This window comes from Pseudorca crassidens, chromosome X, assembly GCF_039906515.1.
Source record: "Pseudorca crassidens isolate mPseCra1 chromosome X, mPseCra1.hap1, whole genome shotgun sequence".
Classification (NCBI taxonomy): Eukaryota; Metazoa; Chordata; class Mammalia; order Artiodactyla; family Delphinidae; genus Pseudorca; species Pseudorca crassidens.
The window spans coordinates 126042681-126063006 of NC_090317.1; the positions used below are offsets into that span (position 1 = coordinate 126042681).

General features: G+C 44.2%; 1 protein-coding gene across 6 annotated transcripts in view; it reads left to right on the top strand.

The window, feature by feature from the left end:
- Positions 1-20326, top strand: part of ARHGAP6 (Rho GTPase activating protein 6) — a 493459-nt gene that overhangs the window by 200201 nt on the left and 272932 nt on the right. The window contains exon 1 of one of the 6 annotated variants that reach the window (XM_067724626.1): positions 18109-18324. The exons of the other annotated variants lie outside the window; for them this stretch is intronic. Coding sequence (XP_067580727.1) covers positions 18280-18324 — 45 coding nt within the window. The 5' untranslated portion in view covers positions 18109-18279. Of the gene's footprint in view, positions 1-18108; positions 18325-20326 lie in introns of those variants that run through there. 6 annotated transcript variants of the gene reach the window in all.

Below are 20326 nucleotides of genomic sequence, written 5' to 3' on the forward strand. Positions count from 1 at the left end.
TGGCCTGCAAAGCCAAAAGTATTTTCCATCTGTCCCTTTACATGAAAACATTGCCAACCCCAATTCTAGACAGATAACTGAATGGAAAAATGGGCAAAAGACTGGAACACACACTTGACAAAAGAGATCTCCAAAGACCAATACACATATGAAAAGCACTCCAACTCGTTACTCATCAGGGAGATGTTAATTAAAACCACAGTGCGGTACCACTGAATGCCCATCAGAATGGCTCTAATTAAGGAAGAGAGAGAGAACTGACAATATCATGTAGTGCATTAATATGGGACAACTGGAATTCTCATACATTGCTTGTGGCAGTGTAGGTTGGTACAAATACTTTGGGAAACTATTGGGCAGTATCTACTAAAGCAGAATGTATGTACTCCCTATCATGGAGTATTCTACTCCCAGGTATACACCCAACAGAAATGCCTACCTATGTTCACCAAAACCCATGTTCTAGAATGTTCATATTGGTACTATTCATTAGTAACCCCAGGCTGGTAAAATGTCTCTCGACAGTAGAAAAGGAAAACAATCATGTTTTATTCATACAATGGAATACTTCTCAGCAGTGAAGGTGAAGTATCGCATGCTATAATGTGCAGTAGTGATGAAAGCCACCAGATGAAAAACACACTGTCCACTGCAGGATTCTGTTGATCCAAAGTTCAGAAAAAGGCAAACAATATCTATGATGGTGGTGGTCAGGAAAGTGGTTAGTTTTACCAGGTAAAGTTGGGAGAGGGTTTTTCTTGTTCTGGGTAGTCATTATACAGGGATGTTCACTTTGGCAAAATGAACTGAATTGTACACTTATGAATTCAGTACTGTTCAGCTTGTATATGTATTATATTGGACTTCAATAAGGAGCCCCCCTCCCCCAGAAAAAAGAAAAAGAATCCATATCTCTTTAATGTTGGAAACGTTGCAGTGGCGCTCTCAGCCAGTTTTCTATTAAAAATGTTGCCTATGATGATGTGTTCTTCCTAATACAACCACAGAAGGCTACACAACAGGCCTGGCCCTTTGTTTGAGACTATGTTTGCATTCTAGTCTCAGTAACAAATGGAACACATTTTCTGTTTCCGGCTTTCTGCTTTAAACTCCTTCCCCCCTGACAGTGTGGCCACCTAGGTGGTCTCAGCTCCAAGCAGCCCGTGGCAAGGATAAGATGGTTGTATCTAAGCTGCAGTGGATTAACCCACTGAGCAGACCCCGTACCCCTGGGCTTTCTGGCCAGAGGAGAAAGTGAAGGCTGCAAGGTCAGCTGAATGTGGAATTTATGGATCCTAAGAAGGCATTTTGGAAGGAGGGTTCCCCCCCATTTCTGGTTTAGTCTTAACATTGTGAAGTTGTAACGAGGCGCTGGAGACTGAGGGAGCTGTTTGTATGCGGTGTTGTCTGCCTCGATGGCACTCTTGAATTTTGGCGGGCTGCCCAGTCTTGTGTGGGAAGTTGCTTAAGATGTGTGCACTTCTCCAAAACATCAAGTTTAGATTTTAAAAAGGATTAAAGTATTATTCCTTCCAAAGCCAGGAATTGAGGCAGCTTTTAAAAGAGAAGTTCAGAAGAAATAGCCAGGTCTTTTTAAAGAATTACCCAAACTTTTCGCTGATACTTTGAGTTCAATTTGTTCCCTCCCATGGATGTAAGTGAGAAACTATAAAAGAAAGGAGAATATTAAATGCTAAAAATGAATGAAAGGGATGTAATAATCGAAGCATTAGACTAATTGATAGCCATACTTTTTTTAAAAAGGCACTGCTATAAACTATTTAAAGAATTGAATATTTGTATATAAATCATTATTTTAAAATTAATTAATTAATTATTTATTTTTGGTTGCATTGGGTCTTTGTTGCTGCGCGCGGGCTTTCTCTAGTTGCGGCGAGCGGGGGCTACTCTTTGTTGTGGTGCACGGGCTTCTCATTGCGGTGGCTTCTCTTGCTGTGGAGCACGGGCTCTAGGTGTGTAGGCTTCAGTAGTTGTGGCAGCCGGGCTCAGTAGTTGTGGTTCACGGGCTCTAGAGCGCAGGCTCAGTAATTGTGGAGCATGGCCTTTGTTGCTCTGCGCGGCATGTGGGATCTTCCCGGACCAGGGCTCAAACCCGTGTCCCCTGCACTGGCAGGTGGATTCTTAACCACTGTGCCACCAGGGAAGCCCTGTATATAAATTATTTAAATCATTGAATAATTGTAAATAAATCTAGATATTCAATCTAAAAGTTCTGGCACGTACATAAGATGTACTTCTTTTCATATCTCATAATTATCCAAAATCTTTAATTTAAAAAGACATCATTTTTATGTATCTTACAGAGACTTGAGACTATGTATGTGTGTGTATAAATATACGTAATCACATACATATGTGTAGACATTCATGACATTTAAAAAATTACCATCCCCTAAAGGAAAGAAAAAAGCAACTGGCGAGTGGTGAGAAAAAACCGGAGCCAACTGCTTGTGAGACTTTCTGAAGATTTAGATTATCTTGATGCAGCTTCCCAGCTCTGGTGTAGCACCTCAAAGGATAAGTTTTTGGAAAAAAATCCAGTTATCAGTTTAGGAGAAACCCCAGAGAAATTGCATAACTTGCGTTTTTGTGGAAATTAAGATCTGGCCGTTACAAGGGAAAGAGTCACCCACCCAACTGCTTTGGTCCCAATATTTGGGTTACTGCTGCTTCCAAGGGGGTTTCTCATTAAGGAAATAACTTCCATGTTCCTTCCCTTTTCTTCTTAGCAGTCCTAGGAGGAGAGTGGAGTTAGGGGGCTGGGCTGTTGGAACAAGGGTGCCGTTGCCAAACTCTTGTGATCAGAAGTTAAGTGGGTGCCTTGCTTTGTGGGCCTCGTCTTAGGAGAAGTAAATTATGCTGCCCCTTGGCGGTCCCTCAGTGTTGAACCAGGAAGGAACTAAGTCTCAGTGTCTGATAATAGATTTGAACAAGGGTGAATGTGTAAAGATGGGACTCAGACTTGTCAAAGCTCAGCCTTTTCATGGGATTTTGAGTGGATTCTGCTTGTTTCATGAGAAACCAAAGTAAAGAGCCTGACCCCCTATAGATCCTACCTAAACTGCTCTGCTTTGGGGAAGCTCCCCTGTTCTGTGAGCCACGTTCACCTCTTGGTCATGTTGAACTCCCTTGAGAGAAGCCCTTGAATATATTTATTCTATAAGCTAAAATGGCAGCCCTGAGATTGGACAGCATCCCTGTGATTTCCTGTGGACTTTCCTTTTCTGGAGAAGTGGTTTATTCTTTCCTAAGGGCCAGAATGATGATTTTAAAAGGTTTTACTTTTCAATACCACATCATAGTGTCTTGATGATAATGTGAGCCATTTGCAGCATTCAGCATCTGGGCATGGGAGTCAAGACTGGTCCGAGGAAATGATTCTGTTGGATAAATCACCAAGTTACTCCAAGCAGCAGTCGCTGCCGTTGTAGCGATTCTAGACTTGCTGGTGCTATAACTACCAAATGCTGACTGTTCTCATCTTCTGGAAGCAGATTTAATAACAGTATTCAACAAATATTTCTCCAGTGCTTGCTGTGTAGTAGGCACGGGACTAGGCTCTGGGGGTAAAAATATGACTATGACAGTCCCTGTCTTCGATGAGAGCAGCGTTTCAAGAGGAAACAGAAAACATGGTCGCTGTAATAGTGGTATGACCAGAAGGCTAGCAGAGCCTCCTATTGCAGAGTGGTGAGGTGGGTCTGTAAGGTCCCGGAAATCTAGAGAGGCTAGTGGGAGTTATACAGGCAAAGGAGAAATGGAAGGTGTGGCGGGAGGGAACTGGTGGATGTGATGGAGAAAGAAGTGTGTTACAGGTGGAGGGAGTTTACCCCTTGAAAACGAAGGACTCATATTCAGTATGTGGCTTAGAATTTCCAAGGGCATCTCCCCTGGCAAGGAGCCAGGAAGGAGGATGGCCGCATTTTGGGACGTTCGGAATGTGAAGAGGATGCTCTGTGCATCGTGCTTGTAGAAAACGGGTTGAATTTCTGAATACCTTCCAGAATCTCAACCAGTCTGGAAATTTTATATATACACATTTGTCTATCCAGTATGGCATGACTTAGAAGTCACAGCCCATTGAAAAGTTGATGCCATAAAAATAAATAACAATTCAAGTTTGCTTGCTCGGAATGACATAAGGTTTTTAAGACAGGACAAAATCGTCAGACTCTAAGGGCCAAATATAGACATGGATGTTCTAGAATCTTCTGCCTTTCTGGTCTCAGAGCACATGGCATGCTGTGTAATTGAATCCAGTGTAGATGTGTGCGAACTCCATTCAGATTTGGAGTGATGGATACCAAGGAACAGCACGTGTCCAAAAGCAGGTTTACACTTGCAAGCTGAGGGCACAGGGAAAGCTTTCCTTTCGATGAGACTTAGAAAACACCAATCAATGAGAAAGAAATACTTTGACAAATGATTTGACACTAGTGCATACGAACACAAGGGAATGTTGGCTTTTGGTTATGATTTATATTGCTCTAGAAGAAATGGGGATGGGGCTGCCTTCTACAGCCCAAATGAATCCCCCATACATTTACCCGAGACTTCTAGAAATAACATAGGTATGTCTCTAAAAGCTTAGATATGTGGAAAAACAGAATCCAGTTCGGAAGTCTGCCTGCCCTAAACAGGCTGCTTTATCTTAGGCCAGTTGTCTGTCTGTTTCAAGTCTATAAATGAAACAAAATAATTGAGATGTTAATAGAAACAAATATATGGAAGATATATTTTTTTCCTTTGGAATTATAGAACTCCTCCAAGAGGGAGAAGATGAAAACCAAAAGTAGAAAAAAAAAAAAACGAAAGGAAATAAAGTGCTATGTTAGCTTTCTAAATCGGGGGTCAGCGAACATTTTCTGCAAGAGACCAGATATTTTAGGCAGTTGAAAGCAGCCATAGACAGATACATACATGAATGGACGTGACTGTGCTCCAGTAAGACTTTATGTATGGATGCTGAAATGTGAGTTTCACGTAATTTGCATGTCATGAAATATTATTCTGTTGATTTTTCTTTCAACCATTTAGAAAGGTAAAAACCATTCTTACTCCTATGCCGGATCTGAGACAAACGTCTCTCCTCATTTGTTCTTTTAGAACAAACAAAACAAAACAAAGTTGAAGTACAACATGCTTTCTTTTTCCGGTTTTTTTGTAAATTATTTGAGTGATGGTTTTTCACCTTTGGTATTTTCCTGGATTTTTCTCGAATGCTTTATGCCCCTGCTAGAATGCTTTGGGCCCCTGTAGCACTTTCTAACATCAGTTATCATGCATATATTAAGTGCTCATCATGATCTGAAATCCTGGGGACAGACTTCAGAGGAAAAGAAAATATTAGCAATAGAAAGTGGTATAGAAGCTCCTCATTTATGGAATTTCAACTTGTACACTTTCATAGATACAAACAAAACCATACTCTGGAGTAAAGCCCTCTGGCTCTCTCCTCACCGTCAAAACATGCATTAAGAGGTTCTGGGAGCTCTCTGTTTCTGCTTTATTTCCCCTCTTGTTTTTCAGTTTACCTAATATTTACAGTACTTCTGTTTGGTGCTGAGGAGTTGTGCCATTAACCCCATCTTGTATGATAATCTCAGAGGAAATGAAGGAGAAAATGCTAGTAAGAAGTAGCAGAAGGCTTCCTTCGTGACACAGTGGTTAAGAACTCGCCTGCCAATGCAGGGGACACGGGTTCAATCCTTGGTCCAGGAAGATCCCATGTGCTGAGGAGCAACTAAGCCCGTGCACCACAAGTACTGAGCCTGCACTCTAGAGCCCACGAGCCACAACTAATGAGCCCGCGTGCCACAGCTACTGAAGTCCTCACGCCTAGAGCCCATGCTCCACAACAAGAGAAGCCACCACAATGAGAAGCCCTTGCACCACATCAAAGAGTAGCCCCCACTCGCTGCAACGAGAGAAAGCCTGTGCGCAGCAGTGAAGACCCGGCGCAGCCAAATAAATAAATAAATACATTTTAAAAAAAGGAAGTAGCAGAAAGGAAGGCAAGATAGAAACAATTTTTCAAAATCCAAGTAGGTCAGAAAAATTGTTGCAAGTCCCTTGGCAGGAAGAATAGTTTTGAGGACAAAGACCTCATCATGCAACCTGAGAGTTCTGTACCTATGTGATAATAGCAAAAATTGATATAGAGCTTATATATGCCCAGTACGGTTCTAACTGCTACACACACACACACTTACGTACTAATTTAATCCCCAGAAAAAGATGGTAATCAACAAATGATGTCATAAAATGATTGATGAAGCAGAGAAAAATTTAACTGTGCGCTTGGGGATCAACATCTTAGACCTATTTTTTTTAGTTGAAGTATAGTTGATTTACAACATTGTGTTAATTTCTGCTGTACAGCAAAGTGATTCAGGTATATATATATATACACACACACACGCGCGCGCGCGCGCGTGCGCGCACACATTCTTTTTCATATTCTTTTCCATTATGGTTTATCACAGGATACTGAGTATAGTTCCCTGTGCTATATAGTAGGACCTTGTTGTTTACCCATTCTCTATATAATAGTTTACATCTGCTAATCCCAACCTCCCACTCCATCCCTCCCCCAACCTCCCTTCCCCTTGGCAACCACCAGTCTGTTCTTTATGTCTGTGAGTCTGTTTCTGTTTTGTAGTTAGGTTGATTTGTGTCATATTTTAGATTCCACATAGAAGTGATATCATATGGTATTTATTGTTCTCTGTCTGGCTTACTTCACTTAGTATGATAATCTTTCAGTCCATCCATGTTGCTGCAAATGGCAGTATTTCGTTCTTTTTTATGGTTAAGTAATATTCCATTGTGTGTGTGTGTGTGTGTGTGTGTGTGTATAGTTTATCCATTCATCTGTTGATGGACATTTAGGTTGTTTCCATGTTAGACCTGTTTATGATAATCCAGGGGAAGGAAATGAATCCAGTAAGTAAAGTAACCTAGTTGTGGATGGTTCCATGGGTTTGCAGCTTTTGGAATCAACCCAAACTTCAAGTCCATGGCTAAATGACCACTGGAGATGCTAAAGCTGCTGAGAAGTTCCCCGCAGTGCTTGTGGGCGGATTAACCACTTCAGAAGATTTTCAGCGTATGAAATGGAATAGGTCTAGTGTGGGCAAAGATGCCAGATGATAAAGCATTTATCAGCAAGGAAGGGGATGAGCTGTAGTGTAGAGTCTTGGAAGATCAATTCATACCTCACCTTGCTGGCAACACATCTGGGGGCTGCAAGCTTCTACCCTGCTCAGGATATCTGGACACAGAAACAGTCATAAACAGCCTTTAGAGCTTAACAAGTTTTCAAGCAAAAAGTGTAGTGGACACTTGCTGTTGGTACTCTGCCCAGAATCTCTCAGATCTTGACCAGTTCTGTGTGTCAGTTCCATTCCCCAGCTTCTGTGTGGTTTGCTTCTAATGACCAACATCTGTGAACGTCTTCAGAGGATTTCCCTTGGGGTGTTTGAGAGTTTCCCTGTGCCCACAAAGAGCGAGAAGTGCCTGGGAATTTACATCACCCTGGGGCCTCCCATAGCCCATGACTGGCGGCTGTGAGAATATTTAAGGTCAACTCCTTTGGCTCGAGGTGGGGCAACTCCAGAGCTCCTCTCAGCATCAGGCTGAGACTGAGACTGTGCCAGAAATCACACCATTACTTGGCTTCGTCCCCTTTCCTACCCTGTTACGCTTACCCCTTACCAGTCACTCCTGGGACCATGTCCTTAATAAATCACTTGCCCATGAATCCTCATCTTAGTCTCTGTTTCTGAGGAACTCTACCTAAGGCAAGAAGCAACTGTATTATTAAGAGAGAGAAATAGCACAAGGCCTTCAGTTGGCATTGAAAGAATGAATGAAAGAATGGACTGAGTGCATTAACAGAAGCCAGTCTTTAGCCTTGAACCACACATGTTGTAGTCAGGGAAACAGGAAAGAGATAAAACATTAGCTATGACATTTTAGAGTTACAGGTCCTCTAGTGAAACTGCTTACATAGTGCCGCCTCTCTAGCTGATGGTCATTCTAACAACTGCCGGAGAGGAGACATCAGCACTCCCCAGGAGAGCTGCCTCCTTCTCTTGCACTACTCAATTTATCATAAAGACCTCCCTTCTGTCCTTCCCTCCCTCCCTCCCTCCTTACTCTCTCTCTGTCTCTCTGTCTCTGTGGTTCTCAGCTTTTATGGAGGTAGGATTCACATTTCTTTTCTGGACACTTTGTATAAATGGAATCATATAATGTGTGGTGTGTACGCATGTGAAGAATGATGGCAACCAAAGTTGAAATAGACAAAAGTCCTAGTGTGATGCTTAGATTCTGATATATTAGGATTATTTTGACTAGAAGAACAATTTTTTCCATACAGTAGGGTTTCTCAACCTTGGCATTCGGGGCCGGATCATTCTTTGTTACGTATGTGTGTGTGTTGGGGGATAGGGATTGGCTTGTTCACTGTGGAATGTTTAGCAGCATCCCTGGCCACTACCTACAAAATGCAAATAGCACATCCCCTAGTGTGTCTGCAGACACTGCCAGATGTCCTCTGGCAGACAACGTTACCCCTGGTTGAGAAGCGCTTTCATACAGCATGGTCCCAGAGAAAAAGAGTCAAGAAATGAGGCTTGGTTCCATCGCACTGCAAGGCAAAGAAGGCCCTGCTGAACTGTTGATGTTTGACCTTTATGTGCCCAGCATTCCTTGGGGATCTGGAACTCTCTGGCCCATGCTCTCTATTTGGTGGATTAATGGGATACAGATAGGTTAAGTGACTTGGCAAACAAAGGACACTCTGTTTCATTCTCCTTTTATTACACCCCTGACAACAAATTCTTAACGTTTGCCTTATATGTTCTGCTCCCTATAAAAAATGGAAATCATCATCACAAAATAGATTAATTTGGGGAGGGGAGAACTGTTACACGTGAAATTGCTTGGAATGCTCCAGGCACTAGAGTAATGTCAGGTGTCATCATTCAAACACTGCTGAGCCTCCAAAACCAGAGGTTTTGGAGGACGTAACAGTGGCTTCCTTGGGTGACTAGTCAAGTGCTCCAAATGACTCCATAGCTACTAGTGTTGATCACACCAATGGCCAGTTTTCACACTCTCTGCTAGCCTTTTGACACGCTGTGTTGGGTGCAAACCCACTTGCACGTAGGTTCCAAAGCTCGACCCTACCATTCTGCTCTGGGGGAATTTCTCCTTGTTTCCTTCCTTGGCGCAAGACCCACTCCACTAAAGGAAAATGTGTTGCTGGTGCGAGTTGTACTCCTAAGTGGAAATTATTGAAGGTGAATTTCTTATGTCTGCGAAGGGTTTGTTTCTCAGCGTCTGTACTCTTGCCGTTTTAGGCAGGATAGTTCTTTGTTGCGGGAGGCTGTCCTGTGCGCTGGAGGGTGTTTAGCAGCAGCCCTTGCTTCTACCCACTAGATACAAGTGGCACCCCCCCACACAGTTGTGACAGTAAAACGTATCTCCAGACGTTGCCAGGTGTCCTCTTGGGGGAAAATTGTGCCCGTTGAGAACCACTGGCCTAGGGAGATGTGGGTGGGGCACTGGCAGTGTCTGCCTGCCCCTTTCATAAGAAGGCACCACAGCGATCTAATGAAAGAGTCTCTGCTTTGAAACATACTGGAATGGCCTGCAAAGAGATTTGGACCCAACTTCATTTACACCTCAACTTCACCATTTACCGGCTGTGCAAAACAAGTGAATTACCCTGATGAATAAAATGGAGATAATCATAGTTTCCTCACACAGTTATTCCGAGGATCCAGATTTGCTGTTTGCAAAGCATCTAGTTGGACAAAGGGCCAGTGACGTAGGTGCTCAGTGGTTAGTGGAAGCGTTATCATTCCAGATAATCATTTCAGCACCTGCAGCATTGGTGGTGTCACAAGTGTTCCGCAGGCTTTACACGCTTGCAACACCACGCAGAGGAAAGGAGGTTGGAAGTGGTTGGGTGGAGGCAATAGACTAACATTAGATTATGGAGATGATGAAAAGTAGTTTCTTGATTCTCCAGCTGTTTCTTGGGAAATCATAACTAGAGGGAATACAGTCTCTGCTTTTTTGCCTAATGAGCCTGAAATAGAACATTTATTTTAGAAACATCTCTCTGTGGATACTTTCGTAGGGCGCTCTCCTTGGCTCCAAGGCACTGAGTAGCAGTTCTTCGGTGAAGATATCAAAATGGCAAGAAAAGGACAAACCAGTGATTCTAAACTGAACCTATTGTAATGGTCACTTTATTCTCACCCTGCCTCCCTCACCTTCTTTCCCTGCACCCATAGATCATCAGATTCCCAGTTCTAGTTGTTGATGTCTACCTTCCTGATATTCTTTAGAGTAGAGATCAAGGCTGAGGGCAGGAGTTCTAGGGGGTACTCTCTTCTCTGTCCTGTGTCACCACAGCACCGGGCATATTCTTGGGACCCATAGGAATGCCTCAGTCACTGGTCATTGGACCAGGTGTGTCTTCAGGCTGGGGGCTCTCTCTCTCTAATATACCTGGAGAAAGGAACGGGACGCTTCATTCTTCCTTGAATCCATCCCATCCCCGTATCCCTGTTAAGGTTAAAAGGAACGGGGGGAGTGCACTATGGCTGTGGGGCAAAATGGTAATTCCTTAAGGGGCACTTATGTTTACAGTTTGCTGACATTCGCCACCCCCCAACACTATACGCTGGACTTCTGCCTAAAAATATGTCCTCCCTCAGAAGCATAACTGATGTATCCATTGCTCTTACCCATACGTGTGGACGGACTCAGCACTGGTGTTCCCAATGCTATGACCCTAGCAGGGCCGGTAGGTCTTTCTTCACTTCTAAGAGACATGATTTTGGACAAGGAGGACCTTAAGCTTCTTCCCTGTCTCTCCTTCCTGATCCTGCAGTTTGATTTCCTGAATTTTATCTTTGTAGCCCCATGAAAAAACCTAGAAGAGAGATAATTCTAAACCATGTTCAGCCTTTATATAAACTATGTTCAGTCTATTTATACTATAGTGTAAATAAAGATTCTAATTGGTACAATCAGTTTGGAAAACGGTTGGGCATTGTCCAGTAAAGTTGAAGATATGCATGCCTATGACCCAGCAGTTCTGTTTCTAGGTTTGCACGCTATACAAATGCAGGCACGTGTGTACAAGGAGACATGTATAATGATGTTCAAGCAGTGTGGTTTTCAGTAGTCCAAAACTGGAAAGGATGCAAATGTCCACCAGCAGCTGAAAGGATAAATATTGGTAAACACACACAATGGAATACTAGACAGCAATGGGAATGAACAAACTACAGCTACATATGGTAACATGGAAGAACCTTAGAAACACAATGTTGAGTAAAGAAGCCAGATGTAATAAAAACATACTTATGAATCCATTGATATGAAGTTAGAAAGCAGGCAACACTAAGCTCTAAGATTTGTGGATACATAACTTCCTAAAAAGCAGTGCTTCTCAGACAGGGGTGATCTTGCCTCCCCACCCCCAGGGGACATTTGTCAATGTCTAGAGATACTTTTGGTTGCCACAATTGGGGGAAGGAGATAATACTTACATCTAGTGGGTAGATGCCAGGGTTGCTGCTAAACATCCTATGATGCATAGGGAACTGCCTCCACAACAAAGAATTATTGGTATGACAGCAAAATCACAAGCGATGAAAGCAAAAATAAACTATCGGGACTTCATAAAACGAAAAAGCTTCTGCACGGCAAAAGACCCAATCAACAGAATGAAAAGGGAATCTAAAGGATGGGAGAAAATATTTGCAAACCATATATCTGATAAGGGGTTAATATCCAAAATATATAAGGAACTCATACAACTCAATAGCAAAAAACCAAATTACCTTATTAAAAAATGGGCAAAGACTGTTGGTGGGAATGTGAATTGGTACAGCCACTATGGAGAACAGTATGGAGTTTCCTTAAAAAACTAAAAATAGAACTGCCATATGACCCAGCAATCCCACTACTGGGCATATACCCTGAGAAAACCATAATTCAAAAAGAGTCATGTACCACAATGTTCATTGCAGCTCTATTTACAATAGCCAGGACATGGACGCAACCTAAGTGTCCATCAACAGATGAATGGGTAAAGAAGATGTGGCACATATATACAATGGGATATTACTCAGCCATAAAAAGAAATGAAATTGAGTCATTTGTAGTGAGGTGGATGGACCTAGAGTCTGTCATACAGAGTGAAGTAAGTCAGAAAGAGAAAACAAATACCATATGCTAACACATATATATGGAATCTAAAAAAAAAAAAAAGAGAGAGAGTTATGAAGAACCTAGGGGCAGGACAGGAATAAAGACGCAGATGCAGAGAATGGACTTGAGGACACAGGGAGAGGGAAGGGTAAGCTGGGACGAAGTGAGAGAGTGGCATGGACATATATACACTACCAAATGTAAAATAGACAGCTAGTGGGAAGCAGCCACATAGCACAGGGAGATCAGCTCGGTGCTTTGTGACCACCTAGAGGGGTGGGATAGGGAGGGTGGGAGGGAGACGCAGGAGGGAGGAGATATGGGGATATATGTATAGCTGATTCACTTTGTTATAAAGCAGAAACTAACACACCATTGTAAAGCAATTATATTCCAGTAAAGATGTTAAAAGGATAAAAAATGGGCAAAGGGCCTGAATAGACATTTTTCCAGAGAAGACATACACATGGCCAACGGGTATTTGAAAAGGTGCTCAGCATCACTAATCATCAGGGAAATGCATATAAGAACCATAATGAGATAGCACCTCACACCTGTTAGAATAGCTATTATCAAAAAGACAAGAGATAACAAGTATTGGCAAGAATGTGGAGAAAAGGGAACACTTACACACTGTTGGTGGGAATGTAAATTGGTACAGCCATTATAGAAAGCATTATGCAGGTTCCTCAAAAATGTAGAATTAAAAATAGAACTACCACATGATCCAGCAATCCCACTTCTTCGTATGTATCCAAAAGAACTGAAATCAGGATCCCCAAGAGACATCTGCATTCCCATGTCCAGTGCAGCGTTATTCACAATAGCCAAGATATGGAAACAACCTAAGTGTCCATCCATGGATGAAGAGATAAAGAAAATGTGGTGTATATATGTACAGTGGAACATTATTCAGCCATAAATAATCCTACCATTTGAGACAACGTTAATAGACCTTGAAGGAATTATGCTACGTGAAATAAGTCAGACAGAGAAAGACAAATACTGTATGATCTCACTTACTTGTGGAATCTAAAGAAGCTGAACCCAGAAATGGAGAATAGATTGGTAGTTACCAGGGACTGGCAGTGGGGTAATGAGGAGATGTTTGTCAAAGGGTAAAAACTTCCAGATATGAAATAAACAAATTCCGAGAGGTCTAATGTGCAGCGCGGTGAGTATAGTTAACGTTACAGTATTGCACACTTGAAAGTTGCTAAGAGGGTAGATCGTAAATGTTCTCACCACACACAAAAATATGTTCACTATGTGAAGTGACGGAGGTATTAACTAATCTTATTACGATACTCATTTCACAATCTGTATGTGTATCAAATTATCACACCGTACACCTTAAACTTTTACAGTGCTATATGTCAATTATAGCTCAGTAAAGCTGGGGGGGAGGGGAGAAGAATTTTCTGTCCCCAAGTATCAATAGTGCTGAGATGGAGAAGCCCTGTTATAAAAGGGAAGCAAATAAGTGAAGTCTATAAAGACAGGGCAGTGTCTGCCCCTGGGCTGGGGTCACGGGGGAGGGTGTTATAATGCGGTTGAGGCACGCTAGCAGTATTCTATTCCTTGACCTTGGTGATGGTTAGATGGGTGTATGTTGTGCAAGAATTCATTTAGCTGCACATTGTATGTTATCAAATTTCCTGTTTCAAAAATTTAAAAATACCCTTGGAGGTGGGTTGACAAGATAATAGGATGGAAGAGTATAGGAGGTGGGTTTGGGGAAGAGGTTCCCCATCCAAGAGGGTTCCATCGCCACTCTGTCAACAGTGACAGGGCTGGGTGTGCAAGAAGGGCCTCGTGCTCTGATCTCAGTGCGTTGCAGTTCTCACATGGGCCTTCAGCTCCTGCTACACCCTGAAGTTGAATTTGCTTCCACAGATTTAGGTAAAGTTTTCCTTAAACCAAGTAATCACCCTTGGGTTGGCACGAAATGTGGAAAATATTAACTCAGCTTATAGGCAGGCAGAGTAAATACAAACAGGGATTTTAATTTAAATGCCCTGGCAGCAAGGGCAGCCTTCAGTACTGCAAGTGCTGTAATATTTGGGGACAGGAAGTCGTGGAAATGCTACTGTTAGCGTGACATATTTTCTCTTAAAAGTGATGCTAGTAGAGGAACTCCTAGAGATTATTTTTGAGTCCTCTCTGGGGGAAATTATAAACATCAGAGAAATTTATTTAAAAAAAAATGACTAACCAAAAGAGAACATTAGGCAAGCAGGCTCTTAACCTAACCAGTAAATGATGTGAACTTCAGCCTTTTCTGAAGTGAGGTTTTATGTGCTCTCTTTATGTCCCTCCATCACCCCAAAAGATCACACCTGAATTGCAAATCCACCTGCCATTTAATGCATAGTTTAAATGACCTAGAACAATAACTGCGAATTGTATGCACTTAAAAATATTTATTGAATAAGTAACCTAGTGAATAGTTAAATAACATGGGAAGGATACTTGGAAGCAGAGATGTACAAAAAAGAAATTGTTATTAGAGTGGTGTTTAAAATATACCCTGAAATAGATTCAAATAAAAATAATATGTGGAATTCAAATTGGTTAAGATTTTTTTATTGAAGTATAGTTGATTTACAATGTTTCAGGGGTAAGCAAAGTGATTCAGTTATATATATATATATATATATATATATATATATATATATACACACATACATATTCTTTTTCAGATTCTTTTATATTATAGGTTATTACAAGATATTAAATATAGTTCCCTGTGCTATACAGTAGGACCTTGTTGTTTATCTCCTTTCTATATAGTAGCGTGTATCTGTCAATCCCCAATTCCTCATTTACACCCCCTTTCCCCTTTGGTAACCAAAGTTTGTCTTCTGTGTCTGTGACTCTATTTCTGTTTTGTAAATAAGTTCATTTGTATCATTATTTTAAGGCCCCACATATAAGCGATATCATATGACTAAATTGTTTAAGACTTAACAGACCTCTTAGAGTTCTGCACAGCCTTCTAGACCCTGAGAACTGAAGTGGTGTGTGACTCACTCGCAGGTGAATTGAAGAGTCTTGCAGCATGAACTGATGACTTCTTTTCTTCAATGCTTTGTCCTATCTCCTCAAACCTTTCAAACACAGAAAAAACAACCCTATCGCACTGGAAAATTTAACTCCAACTTAGCACTGACAATTTAGCAAGAAGTCTGCTAGCAGGCAGTAGTCCTTCCTAAAGTATAAGTACACAGTTTGGGAACGATGGATTATTTTTGGCTTACAATAATGCCGTTTAGTGACTTAATAAAATTTTCAAAGGCAGAATAGAAACAAACCAAAACCTAAGATGATGCAATTTTAACATGGAGGCGACATACTCAAGGGTAATGATCAAAGGATTACGTGTAAGGTTTTGTTAAATCCACGGACCCGCCTTGTATTGTCTATATATATTAATAATGAACTAGTTTTTGTAGGAAAAGGGATTTTTAGCTTTGAGGGCTTAATGGCAGGTATGACGGAGGAACTCTCCTAAGGCTGGAGAGTTCCTCTTTCTAAATAGAGCAGCAGGAAGCAGAGGTTCCGAAACGGGGGCACTTGTGCATGCATGCCCTCCTTTGGCAGCTCCAGCTGCATTCTCTGAGGGATGCTGTGTGGCGAAGCTTGGGCTGGTTATGCCTCATTGTGAGGGTCTTTGAGGACATAGCTGTAAAGGTTGCTTTCAGCAGCAGAGCAGAGTGAAAGTGAAGAGCGGACTTTAGTGTGTTGTTTTTCCAGCTCTGCCTGGACGTGTCGGGGAGCAGGGAGGGCCTCCAAGGTGAGGGGGTTCGCTCCCACTTCGCAGAGGAAGAGGTGATCTGCGCAAAGGCAGACTGCAGGGAGGAGACTTGGGCAAATGGTGAAATTGACTTTCTCTTAAGACAGGTGGCACTCTGGCTGGAAGTTCCTGGTTTTGGCGGGGGGTCGAGTTTAAATTTATTTGTATGTTATTGCGGTGTAAAATATACATAGTGGAGGGTGTAAATTACACAAATCTGAACTGTACCACGCAGTGAACTTTTACATATGGGTGTACTTGGGTAGCTGTCATACAGCTCAGGATACAGAACATTTCCAGAACCCTAAAAGGTTCCCTTGTATCCCCTTCCCAGTCGGGACCACTTCCCCATCTTGGTAATCATGATTCTGGCTTCTGTCACCATAGATCACACTTGCCTATTTCAGTTCAACATGTGAATTTCAACTCCATAATAAATAAATGGAATCTTACGGTACGTCCTCTTGAGTCTGATTTCTTTCTCTGGACACGGCATTTGTGAGAATACTCCATGTTGTGTCTATCAGTAGCATTTTCCTTTCACCACTAAGCAGTATGTATTCCCTTCACGCACCAGTTGTTTCATCACGCACCAGTTGATGGACGTTTGGATTGTTTCCATTTTGGCCGTTCTGCTTAAAGATATTTTGAACGTTCTTGTGCACGAGAAGGCCCTTGGCACCCATTTCTCTATGTATCTAGGAGTGGAATTGCTGGGTCAGAGGGTAGGCATACGATCAGCTTTAGTAGATATAATCTTACAGTTTTCCAGGCAGATGAACTGTCATGAGATCTAGTAGTAGATTCTTTAGGGTACCTGCACCCCTGGCTTCACATTCTCACTGCTGTTTGCAACTATGCTGCCAACTGTTTTAAAGGCTTCTATGCCAGTGGGTGGTTCGCCCAACCAAATTGTAAGGACTCGAACACAGGGGCTGCAGCCTATTTTCCTAGCCCTCCCCCCAGCAGGTGGAGGGCCACCCAGGGAGTCCAGTATAGTGGGACCCTGAAGAATTGACACAAGCCACCCCCAAATCCATCTTCCACTTGATAGCCACCCCTCTTGGGCTTGGATGGATTGATTTTACAGGGTCTGGGTGCAGCTTGCGAGAGGCTGCAGGTAAGTCACAGGCTATCAGGCCTTGGGAGGGACCTTGGCACTCTTCACGATGTTTTAAAGTGTAGGCTTCCACGAGGGGATTGCGGAGCAGAGGCCAGTTTTAGGTGGTGGTGTGAATCTCCAGCGTGTGCTGAAATGATTTGGTTTAGCTGGCAGAATTTGCAAATAGTGGACGTTTCTTCTATTTCCAAAACCTTGCTGTGTTGTTTCCCGATTTGCTAAGACATAGAAAGGAGGGCTCTGAGCACCCCGCCCCCCACTCAGGTCCAGCCTGGCACCCCTACTCAGTTCCAGCAGACTTCGGGCAGATTTTCCGGGGCTCCCCCTTCCAGCCCGCTTCCCTAGACACGCCCGGGTCCTGCAAGCCCTCTGAGACTCAGTTTGCCCAACGTGGCCCGGCCCCGCAAGCCTCCAGCCCTGCCGCCCCTCCTCAGCAGTTCCCTCGAGCAGCATTACTTGGTCCCTCTCCGCTTGCCCCCTCCTACGGTTCCCGCCACTGAGACTCTCCCAGAGGAAGGCTTTCCGAAGACCAGAGACTGAAACTGCATCCTCGCCGGGCCGGTTCCGAGTCGTCTTTCGGCATCAGATCCACACCTCCTTCAAAGTTAGTCAGTCTCTCTTTCTTGGAAACTCAAGCTCGCCCTGTCGCTGGTGTTGAAGGCTTTAGCAGCCCAGCCCCGGCATCCCGGATCCCACGGGCCTGGGCAGGGGCGGGGTGGCAGGAGTTAGGAGCGCCGGCCGCCCTGACACCTGTCGTGGGCGCGCTCGGTCGCTGTAGCCCCCAGCAGCTGGCGGCGGCGGGCGCGACTGGGGCCAGCCAGCAGCGGAAGGAATTAAATGCCCGCCCATCGAATCTGACTCGGCCTCCGCCCCCCCCCCCCCCCCCACTCCTCCTTCCCCTTCGCAGTCGCCTCCTGCCTGTCCCCGCCGGCTCCGCGGCGGGACGCTGGTGCCCGGGACGCTTTGCACCGCGCTCCGGGCACAGGCAGCAGGGCTCGAGTCCGGTGGCTGCCCCAGGATGGCGGTAAAATAGGGGGACCCCGGAGAGGCGCCACGACCCTAGGCTGCGCCCGAGAGCCCGCCACTCCTCCCCGGTGGCGGCATGGGGGACCCGGTGTACCGCGAGAAACCGCAGCTGCACTACGCGGTGAGTGTCCCGGCGCGCTCAGAGGCGACAGCGCGGGCTTGAAAGGATCCGTGGCTTCCCAGAGGTCCTCGGTGTGTATGGCGGGTGGGTGGGTGAAGAGTGCCGCGTGCGTCACCCCGAGTGTCATCTGCTCAGAGACTCAGGTGCCCCTTAGAAGGGGAGCCCCCATCCCCGGAGCCCGTGGTCCTTTGCCCCGCACAGTGGTCACTGCGTCTGGGGCCGGGGGCCGGACCCTGCCGCTGCCTCGCTGGCCAGGGCTGAGAAACGGGGCTCCCAGGGCTGCGCCCAGGTCTGCCCACTCAACCTTTGGTCACATACCCTGCAAGAACCGACACAGAACTGGATGGGAGGCAGGGACCGCTTGGTGATGGCAGCGTGTGGCCAGTGGACCCTCCGGAGAAATGCTGCAGGGCGGGTTGGGATGCCGCGGGTTTGCTCCTTGGAAAGGGAGCAAACTCCCAGGGAGTTTGTAGGGGGACACAGTGTTGCACATTTTCTGATTAATATAAGAAGGTGGCAGGGGGTCTAGTGTCGGTGGCCTCTCTTCTCCCTGTTGACTCAAAGATTCCACATTTATTGGGGGCCTACTGTATGCCAGGCACTACGGGGCGCTGGGGACCGCAGGACACACCGGACAAAAAGCTCGTGGGATTTGCCTCCTTTAAAGAAGGAGTCAGGATTTCAAGGTTAACGACCGACTGACCAAATCCAGATTCGAGATTGAGTCTATTTTTGAGAAAGAGAAAAGACTTAAGAAAAAAAAGTCGAATGAAAATCAAGATGTTTCTGAGGAGTGAGTCCTGCTTCTGAAGATTCTGAGTGCTGCCTCCAGGAAGCCGGCAGGCGTCCTTGTTAGTTTAGCCCAGTCTGAACATTTCTAAGATGTGTCGTTTTGACGCGGAGCCTTGTAGTTGCTCTGGCATCTGCTACTTTACTGAGTTTTCCTTGACATGATTTTCACTATTGAGATTGGACGTGCTGGGTGCCAAGTTTCAAAACTGGAGGGAAGCAGGCAGAAACTTAAGACAAGAATTATCAGCATTGATAATAAGGCAGAGACAGTTATCTGTCTGGAATTCGTGTCCTCCAAAATGCACTCTCCACATTAAAAAAAGGAAAGTTTTCACGGAAGGAGTCGAGGTGGACGGGGGTGGTAGGTGCAGAGGTCCCCGATCTCCCCCAGCTGGTTCCCGGGGCGTATAGTGGGGTCCGGGATCAGCCGGGGGTGGGCCGTTGTGCTTGCTGCGAACTTCTGCGGTTTCACTTTGCTGCGCTGGAAAAAAAGAGGGCCTGAGTTAGAAAATTGTTAAGGTTCCTTCTCAGGCACACGTTCTAGGAACGTATGATGGCTCGTTCTCTAGTTTTGCCAGGGTTACTCGCCTTGAAATGCCCAGTGAGACACTAGTAAGTTACTAATGCTTGTATGTGGGGTTGTTTTGTTTTGTTTTGTTTTTTTGAGACACAAATGGCTCAGCGATTTGCCTTTTAAAGCGGTATTCAGGACAACCCGTTTTCGGCAGAGGTCTCTTTGCACTGAAGGATCTAGGGTCTGTGCTCATTATGTCTAATCAGCATTTCACCGCACTCCCTTTTTCAGATTTTGAACTGTGTGCTGGTGCCCTTTAATTTGCAATCTGAGGTGTCAATGTCATTTACGAGGTGAGGGAGGAAAGGTGAGACCTGGCTCCTTAAAAAAAAAAAAAGTCTATTCATTCTATGAATGATTATTGCCTCAATTATGCAAATACATCCAATGCATCACAAAACGATTTAAAAATGATTTTCAATCAGCTGTCTCATTCTCCTAAAAGCATAAACTTAGAATCAAGCTGATGTTAATGTCTCCTCTTGCTCTCTGAAGATATGCTGATGAGATAGCCCTTTATTCTAGCTCAGATCACCACTTACATATTTTCTGATTTAAGACTCTTAAAAGGAAGATTCCAGAGGGAAGATGTTGGTTCTCAAGTTGGAAGAAGTCACCTGGGTCCTCTGAAGTTTC